This window comes from Monodon monoceros, unplaced genomic scaffold (genome assembly GCF_005190385.1).
Source record: "Monodon monoceros isolate NGI ecotype Baffin Bay Population unplaced genomic scaffold, NGI_Narwhal_1 Super_Scaffold_22, whole genome shotgun sequence".
Lineage (NCBI taxonomy): Eukaryota > Metazoa > Chordata > Mammalia > Artiodactyla > Monodontidae > Monodon > Monodon monoceros.
Window position 1 is genome coordinate 64,442,637 of NW_021703779.1, and position 18,506 is coordinate 64,461,142.

Below are 18,506 nucleotides of genomic sequence, written 5' to 3' on the forward strand. Positions count from 1 at the left end.
TTATCCTTCCCCTCACCTCTACCCTTATGTTCAAACTTTGCAAGAGTAGTAAGAAGATGGGAAAAGATAAAAAAAGAAGTGCAGAAGAATCTCAATGCAGAGTTAATGCTAATTTATGGTTTTGTTCTTCTTTACAGGGATATGTTTGTAAAGGGCTGGGAAATCATGGAGTGGTTCACTATTCAGAAGCATTTGACCAATTACATTTCCCATTACTTACACTGAAATTTGGCCAGGGCACTGGCATTCAAACTTTAAAAATAGTTCCTTCTCATTAAATTCAATCATCAAAGAACAGATGTTAGGATGTGCCTTTTCAGTTGGGAAGTGGATCAGGAACCTAATAGAAAGATAGCACTCTTTGAAAGATAGGTGTCAGTAATGCAAATGAGTTGCCTCAGACTTAGGCTAAGAAAAATAATCCCTGGAACCAATAAGAATAGCTTCTGTGGCTTTAGTCATCCCAACAAAATTCTCAAAGAATGCACGTCTAGTGGGTTTAGTGGGTTTTAATTGAATGACCCTAAATGGTTTTCCTAGGTGGTCAAGGAACCAGGACACAAGCATATTAATCCCCCCACCCCTGCTAGATGTTTCACAACACTTTTTACCTGTGTTATAGCACTTATCATTCTAAGACAATTTGATATCTGTTTCCTTCTCTAGATTATTAGCTACTAGAGAGCAGACACACATAGTACTTTACCATATAGTAGGCATTCAGTTAGTGTGTACTGAATTTCTATTTAACAGAACCCAGCTGGGAATGGACTCACTTGCATCATTAACATATAAGGAAAAAAAGACGATTGCACACATAAACACTTAATAGAAATGGGATTTTTTTTTAATTTCAGGAAGGCAACAATAACATGGATTCTAAAAATGCATGATTTATCTTTAAAGCATGCCTGAATTCAGGCAATACTGAAAAAAATTTTACTTCCTGAGTACACTTCTACGAACAATAGAGAAAGATGGCATAAAAAAATAGTTTTGTAGCAGATATAAAGTAATTCCAGTAAGAGCCACAAAATGAATACGCTACACATGGAAAAATGAATATAGTCTCTAATAAGCCCACAGAGAAATATATACACTCGCAGAAGACTGGTATAACAAATAATTAACAAGACTTGTGGAACAATGAATGATACTAAGGAAACAGGTTGTTGGGGGAGGGGTAAATTAGGAATTTGGGATTAACATATACACAGTACTATATATAAAATAGATAACCAACAAGGACCTACTGTATAGCACAGGGAACTATACTCAATATTTTGTAATAACCTACAAGGGAAAAGAATCTGAAAAAGAATACATATGTGTATAACTGAATCACTGTGCTGTACATCTAAAACTAACACAACATTGTACATCAACTATACTTCAATTTTAAAAAAAAGGAAACAGGTTGGTGGTAAAGGCAGTGGAAGAGAGTGAACTAGAAGGCAGATAGGACAAGGAACAAGGGGTGGAGGCTAGTTCATCTTTAGCAGTAGAATTAGTTACCAAAAATTGTCAAGAATAGGGATATTTGATTTAAAATAAGGCTGCATAAATTAAACTCAGTTTTTCTAAAAAATGAATTCTTATTATTTGATACAGACTTAATGATCCTCTTGGCTAAGAGAACAATATTAGTTCACAGAAAATATGCATTCTATATTCTAACGCAGTCATTAATTTTGTTATATTTTCAAATTAAATTTGACAGTTACCAGCAAATTCAAACATAATTTGCCTATTTTATTCACCATGGCTACAGATACTATTTCGGGCTCTTTTAGAAAAAAAAATGTAAAGCAGTAACAGGTATAGTTTCATATAGTCTATCTCTATTCAACCACATAGATATATGATCATTCCAATAAAACAAATGTATGTGCTTTGAATTAGTGGTAAACATGTGGAGTCTTCTTAAACAAAGTCTTGAATAGGTCTATGTAAAAAATGTATTATATTCCTCTTCTTGTTTATTAACAGACTGGAAAGACCAGATTTCTGGCTATACAATCCCCAAATAACTTATCAAGTAGAAGAAATTAGTTCAAAGGAATTACAAATTCTCTTTAAAGCTCTTATAAATGGGATTATTACCTCAAAAGACTGCTTATTACCGAGGCAATTAATTAGGTTACTTTCTCAGTTCATTTTTTTTAAATGAACTAGTTTTCAACTTCTACAATCAAAGTACATGAACATAGCTTGGGACATGATAATTAGAAGCTATAATCCTTATTCACAATGACCTAATCTTTTAACATTTTAATATATATTAAAGTAAGCCCATCTTGATTTTATGGAGAAAATAGCAGTTACTATTTGGAATGCTTAGTACGTATGTGTCAGGCAGCAACTTCTCTCCTTATAGAATGAGTATTTAATTCAATCCTCAGAACAACACTATGAGGTTAAATACTCTATTTTTAGTTCATTTAAATGTTGAGTAAATAGGATCAGAGAGGTTAAGCAACTTGGCCAAAGTGCCATAGTAAGACACAGAGCTAGGATTCAAACAGATAATTCTAAACCAAGGTTTCTCAGCAGCAGGGTAACTGACATCTTGGGCCAGATAATTCTTTTGTAGGGAGCTGTCCTGCACATTGCATGTTGAGCAGCATCCCTGACCTCTACCTATTAGATGCCAGTAGCATCACCAGCTGCCAATAACCAAAAATGTCTCCAGACATTGCCAGATAACCCTTGGGAAGTAAAATTCCCCACTCCCTCTTAGAGAGAACCACTGTTCTAAACTGAAAAGGATTTTCACAGTCCGATTTAAGCTTTTATAATCTTATTATGTATTCAAAACTATTTTTATTAATTACCGATCGGAACACAATGTAAAAGAAAGACTTGGTGATAAAGTAAATCAAAACTTCCCAGAGCAAGCCCTTAGCATAATGGATAATACACTTACTAGGTCCATGTTTCTCAAAGTGTGGCTAGTATAAAGGAGCCTGTTAAAAGTGCAGACTTCTAGGTTTCATCCTCCAGTAAATTTGATTCAGTAGATCTACATAAGCCTTACTCAAAGGATGCTGATTAGCAGGGTTAGCTGATAAAAAAGACCAAGCAGCATGCCTGAGTGAGCCACATACTGTCTCCAATACCCAAAACTGTCCAATAAGGTGCTGGGTTTCCTGTTTGGTTTGGTGGGCCAAAGAGACAGCCATTTTTCCATGACCACAACAGGAATTGAGTATTATAAATCCACTCCCTTAGTCCCAAGGAACTTTGCTTGGTGAGCAGGCCCTTGGACTTTGTCGGGTTTATCAGCTACTGCTCCTGGCTACCTCTGTAGTATGAGAGCACCACCACCAAGGTCATTGAGACTGAGGCTTTTACTTGCCAACAAGGCATCATCCATATAGTGAAAGCTTTAAACATGGAAGGGTAGAGGAACTTATGCTAAATCCTGACTCACCAACTGGTAGAAAATGGCACAGGACCTTAGGTACCCTAGAGAATACTATAAACATATATGAGACCTTGCTACCTGAAAATGAACTGACCTTGATCCTCAAATATCAGTAAGATGGCACAGAAGGTGTTAGTGATGTCTAAGACTGCATACCACTTGTCATCAGTCTGTGTAATAGATTCAGTTGCAGTCGCAATGTCTGGAACAGCCTGGGCTATGGGAGCAACAATTGAAATCAGTTGGTAATAATCTGCTATAAGGCTTCAGTTCCTGTTAGTCTTTTTTCACTGGCCATTGAGGGCTGTTGTTGTGAGATATTGCATCACTTACCACCTCTGATGCCTTTAAATCTTTAATCAAGGCTGTGATTTCCCTTTCTCTTCCTGGGGGGCTCTTTAGCTTCTGGTGGATTCCAGGAATACGGAATTTTAACATGTACCCCAAGTGATTCCTTTTTTAAAAATTTATTTATTTTATTTATTTATTTTTGGCTGCATTGGGTCTTTGTTGCTGTGGGCAGGCTTTCCCTAGTTGTGGTGAGCGGGGGCCACGTGCATGGGCTTCTCATTGCGGTGGCTTCTCTTGCTGCGGAGCATGGGTTCTAGGTGCATGGACTTCAGTAGTCGTGGTGCGCGGGCTCAGTAGTTGTGGCTCGCAGGCTCTAGAGCGCAGGCTCAGTAGTTGTGGCACACAGGCTTAGTTGCTCCACGGCACGTGGGATCTTCCCGGATCAGGGATCAAACCCATGTCCTCTGCGTTGGTAGGTGGATTCTTAACCACTGCGCCACCAGGGGAGTTCCCCAAGTGATTCTTTATACACTGAAGTTTGAGTACTACTGCTCTACATTTTAATTCTTAAGGGTAAGGACTACGTCTTATATAATTTCTATGCAATTACACAGGGAAATTAAATAAACATTAAGCAATTCAAATTATACATAACAGGAAAAAATACACCATTCCTAAAAATAAACCACCACCTGATCTTCCTGAAATGGTTGAAGAATGTGATATATTCTAGATAACTCAAATATAACACCTTATCTAGGAATAAACCTACCTAAGGAGACAAAAGACCTGTAAGCGGAAAATTATAAGACACTGATGAAAGAAATTAAAGATGACACAAATAGATGGAGAGATATACCATGTTCTTGGATTGGAAGAATCAACATTGTGAAAATGACTCTAATACCCAAAGCAATCTACAGATTCAATGCAATCCCTATCAGACTACCACTGGCATTTTTCACAGAACTAGAACAAAAAAATTCACAATTTTATGGAAACGCAAAAGACCCCAAATAGTCAAAGCAATCTTGAGAAAGAAAAACGGAGCTGGAGGAATCAGGCTCCCTGACTTCAGACTATACTACAAAGCTACAGTAATCAAGACAGTATGGCACTGGCACAAAAACAGAAATATAGATCAATGGAACAGGATAGAAAGCCCAGAGATAAACCCACACACATATGGTCACCTTATCTTTGATAAAGGAGGCAAGAATATACAGTGGAGAAAAGACAGCCTCTTCAATAAGTGGTGCTGGGAAAACTGGACAGCTACATGTAAAAGTATGAGATTAGATCCCTCCCTAACACCATACACAAAAAGAAGCTCAAAATGGATTAAAGACCTAAATGTAAGGCCAGAAACGATCAAACTCTTAGAGGAAAACATAGGCAGAACACTCTATGACATAAATCACAGCAAGATCCTTTTTGACCCACCTCCTAGAGAAATGGAAATAAAAACAAAAGTAAACAAATGGGACTTAATAAAACTTAAAAGCTTTTGCACAGCAAAGGAAACCATAAAGAAGACCAAAAGACAACCCTCAGAATGGGAGAAAATTTTTGCAAATGAAGCAACTGACAAAGGATTAATCTCCAGAATTTACAAGCAGCTCATGCAGCTCAATATCAAAAAAACAAACAACCGAATCCAAAAATGGGTAGAAGACCTAAATAGACATTTCTCCAAAGAAGATATACAGATTGCCAACAAACACATGAAAGAATGCTCAACATCATTAATCATTAGAGAAATGCAAATCAAAACTACAATGAGATATCATCTCACACCCGTCAGAATGGCCATCATCAAAGAATCTAGAAACAATAAATGCTGGAGAGGGTGTGGAGAAAAGGGAACCCTCTTGCACTGTTGGTGGGAATGTAAATTGATACAGCCACTATGGAGAACAGTACAGAGGTTCCTTAAAAAACTAAAAATAGAACTACCATATGACCCAGCAATCTCACTACTGGGCATATACCCTGAGAAAACCATAATTCAAGAAGAGTCATGTACCACAATGTTCATTGCAGCACTATTTACAATAGCCAGGACATGGAAGCAACCTAAGTGTCCATCAACAGATAAATGGATAAAGAAGATGTGGCACATATATACAATGGAATATTACTCAGCCATAAAAAGAAATAAAATTGAGTTATTTGTAGTGAGGTGGATGGACCTAGAGTCTGTCATACAAAGTAAGTCAGAAAGAGAAAAACAAATACTGTATGCTAACACATATATATGAAATCTAAGGAAAAAAAAAAAGGTCATGAAGAACCTAGGGGCAAGATGGGAATAAAGACACAGACCTACTAGAGAATGGACTTGAAGATATGGGGAGGGGGAAGGGTAAGCTGGGACAAAGCGAGAGAGTGGCATGGACATATATACACTATGAAACTTAAAATAGATAGCTAGTGGGAAGCAGCCGCATAGCACAGGGAGATCAGCTCGGTGCTTTGTGACCACCTAGAGGGGTGGGATAGGGAGGGTGGGAGGGAGGGAAATGCAAGGGGGAAGAGATATGGGAACATATGTATATGTATAACTGATTCACTTTGTTATAAAGCCGAAACTAACACACCATTGTAAAGCAATTATACTCCAATAAAGATGTTAAATATATATATATATATATAAAACACCTTAATAATTCCTAGACACTTCTTTCACTAGTCCTCTTTTGTCTCTTCTGTTATATGATTTTATAAAGGAATTTCTCTTTTTTCACATTTGAGTTAAAAGTTTTCTTGATCGGAGTAAATCGCTAGTACTGAAGAACCTTCTTCCTTAGGATGCCTCTTATCCGTTGTCAAGAGCCCATTGTTTGGGTACTGAAAGCTATGCCTTAGAAATAAAAATTTTGTTTCTCTATAGGCTCTACACTAAGTCCCACTATTCGCTCTCTAAATATTCCTTTATCTTCCAAAGTCATAACCTTCAAAAGTAAAGGATTAATATATCATCTGTGACCTTCAGGTCCTTCTATTTACTATTTAATACTTTAAAGTTGTTAGTAGGAAAGGTATTTTCCAGGGACTATAGTACATAAAGGTAGGAGGTTTATCAAGTGAGCTCAACTCAAAAAAGTAATTGATTTGGAAACAACTCCTACTGCAAATACTTTTTCCACTACGGTTTTAAAAAAACATTTGAGAAAATATACCCATCCAGTTTTAAAATTTGCACTGGATATATTTATTTAAAACAAAATAAAAGTTTACTATGAAAAAACATTAAATTTATAAGCAAAGACTTTCACAATCAATTGGTATCTCCCCTTCTTGGAGTACATTACTCTACTTTCAACTATTTAAATAAAACAAAAAGAAGACTAATAATATTCACAATTAAAATATAATACTTACCAACAAAGTTAAGTAAGCTTAAAGTCTTTCTCTTCTCTTGAAACATTTAAATTATTATGGCCACAAAATAATCCCACTAACAGAAGTCAATTAATATCTCTAATTCTGTTAGTAATAATCAAGTACGATGAAAATTTTAGGACTACAAGGGATTAAGAGGACAAAGAAAGTGCAGTAACACAACACTGCACTAATTTAACTTTATTCTACTTGCTTGCATAATATGTATCCCAATTAGCTCTAGCAAAATAGATTAAGCCTTAACAACTACAAATTTTCCTATTATCACTAAATATCACTCAGCAAAGATAGCATATAGCAGTCAGTGGTCCCCAACCTTTTCGGCACTGGGGACTGGTTTCGTGGAACAGTTTTTCCATGGACGGGGTGGCGGGGGATGGTTTCGGGATGATTCAAGTGCATTACATTTATTGTGCACTTTATTTCTATTATTATTACATTGTAATATATAATGAAATAATTATACATCTCACCATAATGCAGAATCAGTGGGAGCCCTGAGCTTGTTTTCCCTTGCCACTCACTGATAGGGTTTTGATGAGTTTGCAAGCAATTGATTTATTATGGTCTCCGTACAGTCAAAGCTCTCTGCTAATGATAATCTGTATTTGCAGAGCATCAACGCCTCACCTCCACCTCAGATCATCAGGCATTAGATTCTCATAAGGTGTGCGCAACCTAGCTCCCTTGCATGCGCGGTTCACAGTAGGACTCGCACTCCTATGAGAATCTAATGCCCCCGCTGATCTGACAGGAGGTGGAGCTCTGGCGGTAATGCGAGCAATCAGGAGCGGCTGTATTTCGCTCGCCCGCCCGGCGGCCCGCCGCTCAGCCCCTGCTGTGAGTCCCGGTTCCTAACAGGCCACGGACCGGTACCAGTCTGTGGCCCGGGGATTGGGGACCCCTGGTATATAGGAATCCACTATAATTTAAATCTAAATTCTGATGCTGCCATTAAGATTACTTTTGAATTTCAGAAGTAATAAAGCTAAGCCTCAACAGTCTGAATTCCTCTAAAATGCACCTCCCTTTCCCCCAAAACTTATTTCATTATATCTGTGTTCTAGACCATCAGGGTTTATTCATAAAAATTCTTGATATTTTTAGCTTTCTTAATAATCCACTAGCCTACAAATGTTAGTTTAAAAAATTCCTGGTTAAGGAATAAATTTTCAACTCCATCCTTAAATTACAAGTGAGACTGAACAGACCTGGAAACATAATTGGCAGATAATGACTGAAGGAGAAAGACAGTGAACAGAGAAGAGAGTATCTGTAATCCTTAAATGCTATCTGCTCCATTCTCAGTTCACATACTTCTTGCACAGGGCTAAAATATACCACTGTCCCCTCTCCTTGATGTTTATTTTTGGAGGATGTCTCAATTTGTTTGTTTTGCAATGCTACTGAGCCTTTTGTTCTTGGTAATAAGGTATTTTCTAAGTAATTGCTGGGGTTTTGCGCATGTGATACTTTCATGCATCACTTCTCAAAGCAATGTCAAAGAATACAGAAGTTTTTTCCAATAATTGCCTGCCTTGTCAAAATATGCAGATAATTTTATTTTCTGAAAAATCTTCATAAAAACAATATAAAAAGATCAATTGAAAAATATTTTATACTGCAGAGGAACACAATCTTATTTTATTTTCTATCAATAATATTCATCTAATGTCTTCTACATACCAGGTACTGCATTAGGCACTTTACAGCCCTCATCTCCTTTAATTCTCACAATACAAAAGAAGATAGGCATTTTCCCATTCTACTGATAAGGAAAATGAGACTCAGAGTAACTTGCTAAAGATCACTTGGGTTGCATTAACATACATGATCTTTAAAATTTTACACAATTTTTTGAAAACTGAGCAAACGGGAGGAAAACTATCTGCCACCCTAGCATTATTAAGACCATTTTTTAATGTTTCAGTATGCTTTGTGCATTCATTCTTTTCCAGGGAATTCCCTGGCAGTCTGGTGGTTTGGACTCAGGGCTTTCACTCACAGGGCCCAGGTTCGATCCCTGGTCAGGGAACTAATATCCCACAAGCCACACAGTGTGGCCAAAGAAAAGAAAAAAAAGACACTCTTTTCCATATTCCATATTATTTTTCTATTACAGATTCCCAGAAGTAGATCAAGAAATATGGATAATTTTTTACAAGTGAAGAATTGTCAATTATTATTTTTTTTAAATATTTATTTTCGCTGTACCGTGTCTTAGTTGCAGCATGCAGGATCTTCCTTGCATCATGTGGGATCTTTAGTTGTGGCATGCGGACTCTTAGTTGCGGCATGCATGCGGGATCTAGTTCCCCGACCAGGGATCGAACTCAGGCCCCCTCCATTGGGAGCTCAGAGTCTTACCCACTGGACCACCAGGGAAGTCTTGAAATATGGATAATTTTGTCAAAGACCATGCCTTTTCATTTTTATCATGCTGCCTCCCTAAAATGACACCAGTTGCAAGAATAAGCAACTTTCTTTCTACCAGAGGGGGAAATAATTCACCATAAAAATAAAATAAGTCACTGCAAAATAAGCCTTTGTGGCCTAGCAGAGAGCATACGATTTGGAGTCAGACAAGGGGTAGAATCCCAGCTCAGCCTCTACAGCTGTGCTTCTTTAGGCAAACCCCCAACGTCTCTCTTGCTCAGTGTCAGTTTCCTCACCTTTCAAAAAGGGCTAATACACTGCAGGGTTACTGTGAGGATTAGAGATAATGCATGTAAACCATAGTGCATGACATGTAGAAGGCATTGAATAAATATTAGAGAATAAGTCAATGTTCCAGTGAAAACACTGTTACGAGTGTAAGTAATCCGATAAGTAGGGTAGCATTTCACTTAACAACAGACAACTATGAAGAACTTGAGTGATTTTTAATTATATTCATTTAGGAGAGGTGTCTTTTTTTGTTGTTCTTCTCTATTTTTTTAAATAAATTTATTTTATTTATTTATTTTTGGCTGCATTGGGTCTTCATTGCTGCATGCAGGCTTTCTCTAGTTGTGGCAAGCAGGGGCTACTCTCCGTTGCGGTGCTTGGGCTTCTCATTTTGGTGGTTTCTCTTGTTGCAGAGCACGGGCTCTAGGCACACAGGCTCAGTAGTTGTGGCTCTCAGACTCTAGAGCTCAGGCTCAGTAGTTGTGGTCCACAGGCTTAGTTGCTCCGCGGCATGTGGGATCTTCCCGGACCAGAGCTCAAACCTGTGTCCCCTGCATTGGCAGGCAGATTCTTAACCACTGCGCCTCCAGGGAAGCCCTCTATTTTTTTTAAATTGAAGTGTAGTTGATTTACAAAGTTGTGCTAATTACTGCTGTACAGCAAAGTGACTCAGTTATACAGGAGAGGTGTCTTTTTAAACATAATACTTAGATTATAAGATCATACATTATCCTACCATTTAAAGCCAAATCTACTATGGCGGATAGACCTGGGATTTTTTAAAAATAATGTTTTCAAAAATTGTAAGCATTTTGCAACAGAACGTCTATATTTTTAAACTGTCTCTAAGTAGTATCACAGTAATCTCATTATTAAAAAGTCCAAAACATGCTCAGTTACAGGGGAAAGGTATAAAAACGAAACCAACTTTACCAGCCTATGTTTATTCCTTGTTTACTGATGAGAAAATCCAATTTTAGATTGTGAAACCTAAACAAACCCTCAAGTGAAAAAACAGATTGCTGACTTTATATGTACACAGTTAATTAATTAATTAGATGTTTATTGACAGATACTGCTAGGTGTGAAAAAAAATTAATTTAGAAGTGTCTGTATTCATAACCAATATTTTATAATAACTATAAATGGAGCATAATCTTTAAAAATGGTGAATAGCCATGTTGTACACTTGAAACTCATATAATATTGTAAATCAACTATACCTCAGTTAAACAAAAGTGTCTGTATTCAAGATGCTCACAGTCTAATGGGAAAGACTGGTACATAAACAATGACAATACAATGTGCTGAATTCATCTCAATTCACCTAGGGGAACCAGGAAAAGCTTAGTTGAGAAGGAAGGTAATGTTTGAGCTAAGAGTTGAAGAGTAGGAACCCTCAGGTGAATGAGGGAGTGGGGTGAGGGAGAAGAAGGGAGATACTCCAGCAAGTATAGATACTTGCAAGAGAGTATAGAAAGATCAAGGCAGGAATTCCCTGGCAGTCCAGTGGTTAGGACTCAGCACTCTCACTGCCGGGGCAAGGGTTCAATCCCTGGTGGGAGAACTAAGATCCCGCAAGCCATGCGGCCAGTAGAGGGCGGAGCTTGAATTGAGATGAGCCTGGAAAAAGCAGACCAGGGACAGACTACAGGAGTCCTTTTATACTTTGCAAAATAGGTTATTTTAACCTTTCGGTTGTCAGTTTTTTACCTTAGCATCTCTGGCAACACTATGAAGGATGAGTTCAAGGATGACCAGTTAGGCAGTTATGGCAAGAGATTTGCAAGAGCGATAAGGGTCTTGAACAGTGGCATGATGGGAAGGGAGTTAGAATCTGATGCCTTAAAAACATTTTTTTATTGAGATAAAATTCATGTAACATAAAATCCACCGTGTTAACAATTTTAAAGTACATAAAACATTATTAATCATTAGAGAAATACAAATCAAAACTACAATGAGATATCATCTCACACTGGTCAGAATGGCCATCATCAAAAAATTTACAAACAATAATTGCTAGAGAGGGTGTGGAGAAAAGGGAACCCTCTTGCACTGTTGGTGGGAATGTAAATTGATACAGCCACTATGAAGAACAGTATGGAGGTTCCTTAAAAAACTAAAAATAGAACTACCAAACGACCCAGCAATCCCACTACTGGGCATATACCCTGAGAAAACCATAATTCAAAAAGAGTCATGTACCACAATGTTCACTGCAGCACTATTTACAATAGCCAGGACATGGAAGCAATCTAAGTGTCCATCAACAGATGAATGGATAAAGAAGATGTGGCACATATATACAATGGAATATTACTCAGCCATAAAAAAGAAACGAAATTGAGTTATTTGTAGTGAGGTGGATGGACCTAGAGTCTGTCATACAGAGTGAAGTAAGTCAGAAAGAGAAAAACAAATACCGTATGCTAACACATATATATGGAATCTAAAAAAACCAAAAAGGTCATGAAGAACCTAGGGGCAAGATGGGAACAAAGACACAGACCTCCTAGAGAATGGACTTGAGGACACGGGGAGGGGGAAGGGTAAGCTGGGACAAAGTGAGAGAGTGGCATGGACATATATACACTACCAAACGTAAAACAGATAGCTAGTGGGAAACAGACACATAGCACAGGGAGATCAGCTCGGTGCTTTGTGACCACCTAGAGGGGTGGGATAGGGAGGGTGGGAGGGAGGGAGATGCAAGAGGGAAGAGATATGGGGACATATGTATAACTGATTCACTTTGGTATAAAGCAGAAACTAACACACCATTGTAAAGCAATTATACTACAATAAAGATGTTTAAAAAATAAAAAATCAAGTACATAATTCATTGCTAATTCCTTTTGAAAGTAATCTATCCCCTGCTAGGCTCTTCTGCTTCTAGTTTAGTGAGAGGTTAAATGAATAAATAATTTAACTGGTAGAAATACTAGTTTTTAACATTTTTCACTGTTTTATTAAAAAATGATGGTTGTCGAAATTTAGACAATACCAACATATAAGGTAAAAAGTTACAGTGTTCCCCTAATGAACAATCCCAACTACCCAGAGATATCCACTGTTGTATATCCTTACAAAGGTTTCTCTCTCTATATATATACACTCATATATATATATATTAACATAAAAGGCCTCTAGAATATAAAACTATGTATTGCTTTACATCTTGTTTTCCATGTAAAAATGGCTTGGAACCCTCCTAAAAAAGCACATAGATTTCTAGTTCCAGTGTATGAGCCTGCTCATTTCACCATTACTTTGAAAATTGTATATTTTTAATTTTACTTTTTGCCAATCTATTAATTAACTCGTTTTAATATGCTAGCTTATTTTTTTCTTATGGAATAGTACACATATTCAAAAACAGAGAAGGTAGGTTCTCTTAAATTCAGCTCAAGTTGACAAGCATCGGAGATGTTTAAATGGCATTTTAAAAGTGCCTCTACAGGTATCGTGTACTAGAAGGAGGCACAGAATGTACAGGAAATAGCATAAGACTGACTGACCTAGGATTTCAGTCCTTGTTCTGCAACAGTTAACTGTGTAAGTTTAGGACTTGGGTTTCCTCATTTATAAAATTAGAGAGCATAAAGAATCGCTAGTAATCTGTAAAGCTCTAAGAGCATACGGCTCTACACATGTTTCAAAACAACAATGTTAAAATTCCACAGCTTGGATTGCTTAATGGTGAGTAAAGAATACTGTATCTCCTCCACTTACCAAAGTCAGTAAATTCCACGAGGAGGAATCTTAGTTTTGTTCACTTATATACACTAAGCTTCTCACAACAGCGCCTGGCGCGCTTGATATTTGGTAAATCATTGAAAATGGTTTAAGAGCTTCACTCCGGTAACTTGCTTTGAATCAATTATTTGGATAATGAAATAAATTTGGCACAGCTCCGCTCTTCTGTTTACTCCTCTCATTCCTGAAGTGAAAATGCTACAAAATATATAGTTCTCACACGTCTAAAAGGGAGTTACATCTACTGACAGAAGAAAGACTCAGATATTCGGACCTAAAGTCGAACTTCCCGCCACCACCTGATGGGGCCCATACTCAAAGAAGTGTCAAAACTCGTAGCTATGTACATCCACAGGCCTATAGAAGCCAGCTTGTCACCTACCCCACCCCACTCTCAGACTCTACAGTCCCAGAAGACAAGGTATTACAGTTTCTTCTCTCGCGAACCCCACAATTCCAAAAACGGCGGAATTGGAGCCGCCAAAGGTACAGAATCGGCGGGGAAAAGGGATCGGGAAGGACAAAACAGACCCTCTCAAGCCCCACTCGTTGGGAGAAGCCCGTGTTGCTGGAAACAGCGTCCTCACCTCCTTCTTTCTCTGGGCAGAGGCTGAGGGAACCCCGTAAACGAGCAGCAGTGCCACCGCTACGGTCGCAGAGACGCACCAAAGCCACCAACGCGCTGCCATGTTCGCTTCTCTCCTTCCTAGAAGGGAAACTTTCCTGGGGCTGGGTCTGAGGGTTGGGCGTGAGAACAGACAAACCAGCCCCCTCGCGCCTCCTCATTGGTCCAGCTCAACCCTGCCCGTAGTCCCCTCACATTACGTCAGGGCGCTGTACAGCCAGACGCCCGCTAAAAGACGTTTCACTTCTAATTGGTCTCTGTTAGCCAATAGAAAAATGACAATCTGGAGGTTCTACATTGGTCCGCTAAGGATGAGGGACCGCCCCTTTCATTAAACGTAAAGATGGCGGGTTTAGTGGTTCTTCAAATACGCGTGCGCAGTTGTGAAGCATTGCGGCTTTTCAGCGTCCAAGCTGGTTTAGGGTTGTTACGACAGAAACTTTTTCCCGGAGACTCTTTAGAACTCTTTGAACACCTCTTTCGTGTAATATTCTAGAAAAATTGGACCTAGCCACGTGATTGATAGGAGCTATCCAAGTCCCTTATTTGGCCTCCAAAGTATTTCAAATAAAAAAATAAAAAGAAAGTTGGGGCTTCCCTGGTGGCCGTGGTTAAGAATCCGCCTGCCACTGAAGAGAACACGGGTTCGAGCCCTGGCCAGGGAAGATCCCACATGCCGTGGAGCAACTAAGCCCGTGTGCCACAACTACTGAGCCTGAGCTCTTGAGCCCGCAAGCCACAAATACTGAAGCCTGCGCACTTAGAGCCCGTGCCCTGCAACAAGAGAAGCCAGGACAATGAGAAGCCCGCGCACCGCAGCGAAGAGTAGCCCAGGCTCACCACAACTAGCGAAAGCCCGCACACAGCAAGGAAGACCCAACACAGCCAAAAAATAGGTAAAAGCAGGAAAGCAAAAACAGTGTTACTGAGGGATATTTTCAAAAGTGAGTGAACAAGAGCTTGTTGAATACCTTGTGTGTCCCAGGAACTGTGCCACATGTGCTGAACACAACAGACATCAAAAGTTATATTCTAAAGTGTTTATTCATGGCAAACCTTTAGGTTTATTAGGTAGGCACCAACAAGTACTTAAATTTCTGTTATAGACAGCAAATTTTTTTTTTTACTTGCCGTTCTTTTGTTTGAGGGATGGACGCAGCACTAAGGTTGTAAGAAAGCACTTCTGTCTTTTTAAAGTTTTTGTGTCATAATCGGTTTTCTTAAATATCCAGTTCCCTTATCTAAAAAATAATAAAAATCCTACATAGCAGAACTTTCCACTTTTTTGGCCCAGTTCTGTTTACCATTGTGGGTTGTAAAACTGGGATAATAGAGAAGAATAATATACTCAAGAGGAAAACCACCAACAAAACCAATTGCATGTAATTTGGATTTATTTTGATGCTGTGGAATATCATATGACCATTCTTTTAGGCCCTGCTGAGAAACACACGGAGAGGAAAATAATTTCATTAAGTTGGAGAGACAAAGAGATGGGTATGGAAGGGAAAATAGTTGCTTCTGAAGAGATGTGATCTAGAGATATGTAAAAAATTAAAACGTTTACAGACACTCGTAGTAAGAAAACTTTTTAAAAAGGACACTGAGACATGCCATATGATTCCATTTATATGACATTCTAGAAAGGTAGAGAACAGATCAGTGACTATCAGGGGCTGGAGGTGGGGAGAGGGACTGACTACAAAGGGGCCACACAAGGAGATTTTTTGTGAGGATACAGCCTTTCTCTCCTTAATTATTGGGGTGGTTACACACTGTTTGTATTTGTCAAAACTCAGAAGACTACACTAAAAAAGAGTGAATTTTACTGCATGTAAATTTAGCAAATAAAAAATTAAGGTAAGTTTTTTAAGTACACAAAAATCTCACCTATCATTTTGGCAAAAATTCAATACGTGATGTCACTGAGTCTGTGGGGAAACAGGCACCCTCATACATTGCTGGTGGGAATGAAAAATGGAGGATAACTTAATATCTAATGCATTTCTCCTTTGATTCAGCAATCCCACTTCTAGGAATCTACTCCAACAATAAGAAAATATATGCTCACAAATTTGTTCATTTCAGCACTATTTGTAATTGAAATATTCTCAAAACCACCTAAATGTTCAAATATAGGAGAATGATTGAATATACTATGGTACATAAATACCATGGAGTATTTCACAGCTGTAAAGAAAAGGAATGAGGAAGAACTCTGTAAATGATATGGATTTTCAAGATCTGTTGTTAAAGTGAAAAAACCAAGTGCAAAAGTACATACATATTATGCTACATTTGTGTAAAATAGAAGAGGAAATAAGAAAACATATATGTTTGCCCATTTTGCAAAAGGAAACACAGAAAGCTTAAATCAGAAACTAATGAAATTGGTTACCTACAGAAGGTGGAGAAAATGGAGTAGAAAAGTTATGAGAGGGAATGACACTTCTCTAAGTACACCAGTTTTGTATAGTTTTGACTTTTGAAATAATGTTAATATTTTAAAAATAAAATATAAAAGCAAATCATATGGTTTTGCAAGATGAAAAAAGTTCTGGAGATGGATGGTGGTGATAGTTGTACAACAATGTGAATGTACTTAATACTACTGAACTATACACTTTAAAATGGTTAAAATAGTAAATTTTATGTTATGTATATTTTACCACAATTTAAAAAATAAGTTAAACATTTAAAAATCACATCAGTAAGAATGGGTTAAAAAACTGAAATTGAATACAAACAGAAAAAAGGGAGCACAACTCTATTTCAAATGAAAAAAAACCACACTAAAAAAAAATAACTAATCTGAAAAATTTATGAACACAGTACCTTGATTACATACCATTAGTCTAAAGAAAAAAACACAACTACAAGCAAATCTTAAACTCTACGAGGTAGATTTGTTTTTCATAGTGATATGAGCAAAGCAATTCTGAAAATATATTGTGTATAATGTAATATGTAAAAACACTGATGTTGAGAGCCAGGATTCTCACTGTGTAAGAAGGGAGATACAAATATGAAATGAGGGAAAGTAAAAAAGAACTTTTGGGGGTTGGACTGGAATTGGAAGTATTTGTATAAATTTATCATTCATGATATATATTCCTAGCTCTATTCACAGGAAGGACTAGAAGCAATGACACTCCAATATCAATGAGCAAACCTAGTGCCAAATCTAGGTTGCTAAATGCCATCCCTGAAATAAATTGGGGCTCCTTAGGGAAATGGTTGATTCCAGTGCTGGGGCAGGGAAAGTACAAGATGAGCCTTGTGTCAGAAAATAAAGATGTGCTCAAAAAAAATGATGGCGACGTCAAAAAAAGACATATAAGCCAGCTTGAAGGGAATCCTACTGACCACATCTGAGACTATTGAGCATTAAAATAAATCATGATAGCAATGGATTATAACCTATGGAATCCATGGATCCACACTGATAGTGAACAAATAAATAGGGGAGAAGATCAAACTCCTCTTTATAGTAGAACACTCAGTATTAAATATGGAAGGAATGATAGAGTTAGAAAATCACCATTTTGCAACTTTCATACTAATAATTCTTTTAGGCAAAAATCATCAATGGATACAAAAACTAGTGGGTAGAAGTTTGATAAAGAACAGGATATATACATAGTCTGAATGTATTCCTCACGTTACTTATTAATGACAAAGAGAAAAACAGTAACTTTATACTATAGGAACTTGGAGGTCACCCTTTTGATCAAATGATTAAAGTTGGCATTATCAATAATGGGACAAGCTAATATTATAGGCTTCCTGATAAGATGCCCTAAGAAGACATATCTGTCATGTAGTATTCCTGTCAGAAGTGCATTAACTGAATCTAATTAGGAGAAAACGTCAAGCACACAAAATTTGAGGGAACTTTTACAAAATAACTGGCCTGTACTCTTCAAATATATTACAGAGCACAGACCTGTGGAGTCAGAAGGTCCGTTACCAGTTGTCACTTACAATTGCCTAATCTTGATTCTGCACCTCATTTCCTTCATATGTAAGCTTGAGAGTATAAAGTTTACCTTAGTAAGAAAAAAATTAGTGCCGTGAAAGACAAAGAAAGGCCGAGGAACTGTTTGATTTTCTAGGAGACTAAAGACATAACTTATATGTAATGAGGTGGCTGGACCTAGAGTCTGTCATACAGAGTGAAGTAAGTCTGAAAGAGAAAAACAAATACCTTATGCTAACACATATATATGGAATCTGAAAAAAACAAAAAGGTTCTGAAGAGCCTAGGGGCAGGACAGGAATAAAGACGCAGACGTAGAGAATGCACTTGAGGACACGGGGAGGAGAAAGGGT

The 18,506-nt window shown here is 37.7% G+C and overlaps 1 protein-coding gene across 1 annotated transcript in view; it reads right to left on the reverse strand.

Moving 5' to 3' along the window:
- The window catches only part of MAGT1 (magnesium transporter 1), a 46,966-nt gene extending 32,544 nt beyond the window's left edge, over window positions 1-14,422 (reverse strand). Inside the window, exon 1 of the mRNA XM_029241204.1 lies at window positions 14,137-14,422. Coding sequence (XP_029097037.1) covers window positions 14,137-14,238 — 102 coding nt within the window. The 5' untranslated portion in view covers window positions 14,239-14,422. The remainder of the gene's footprint in view (window positions 1-14,136) is intronic.
- Between the last annotated feature and the right edge of the window lie 4,084 nt (window positions 14,423-18,506).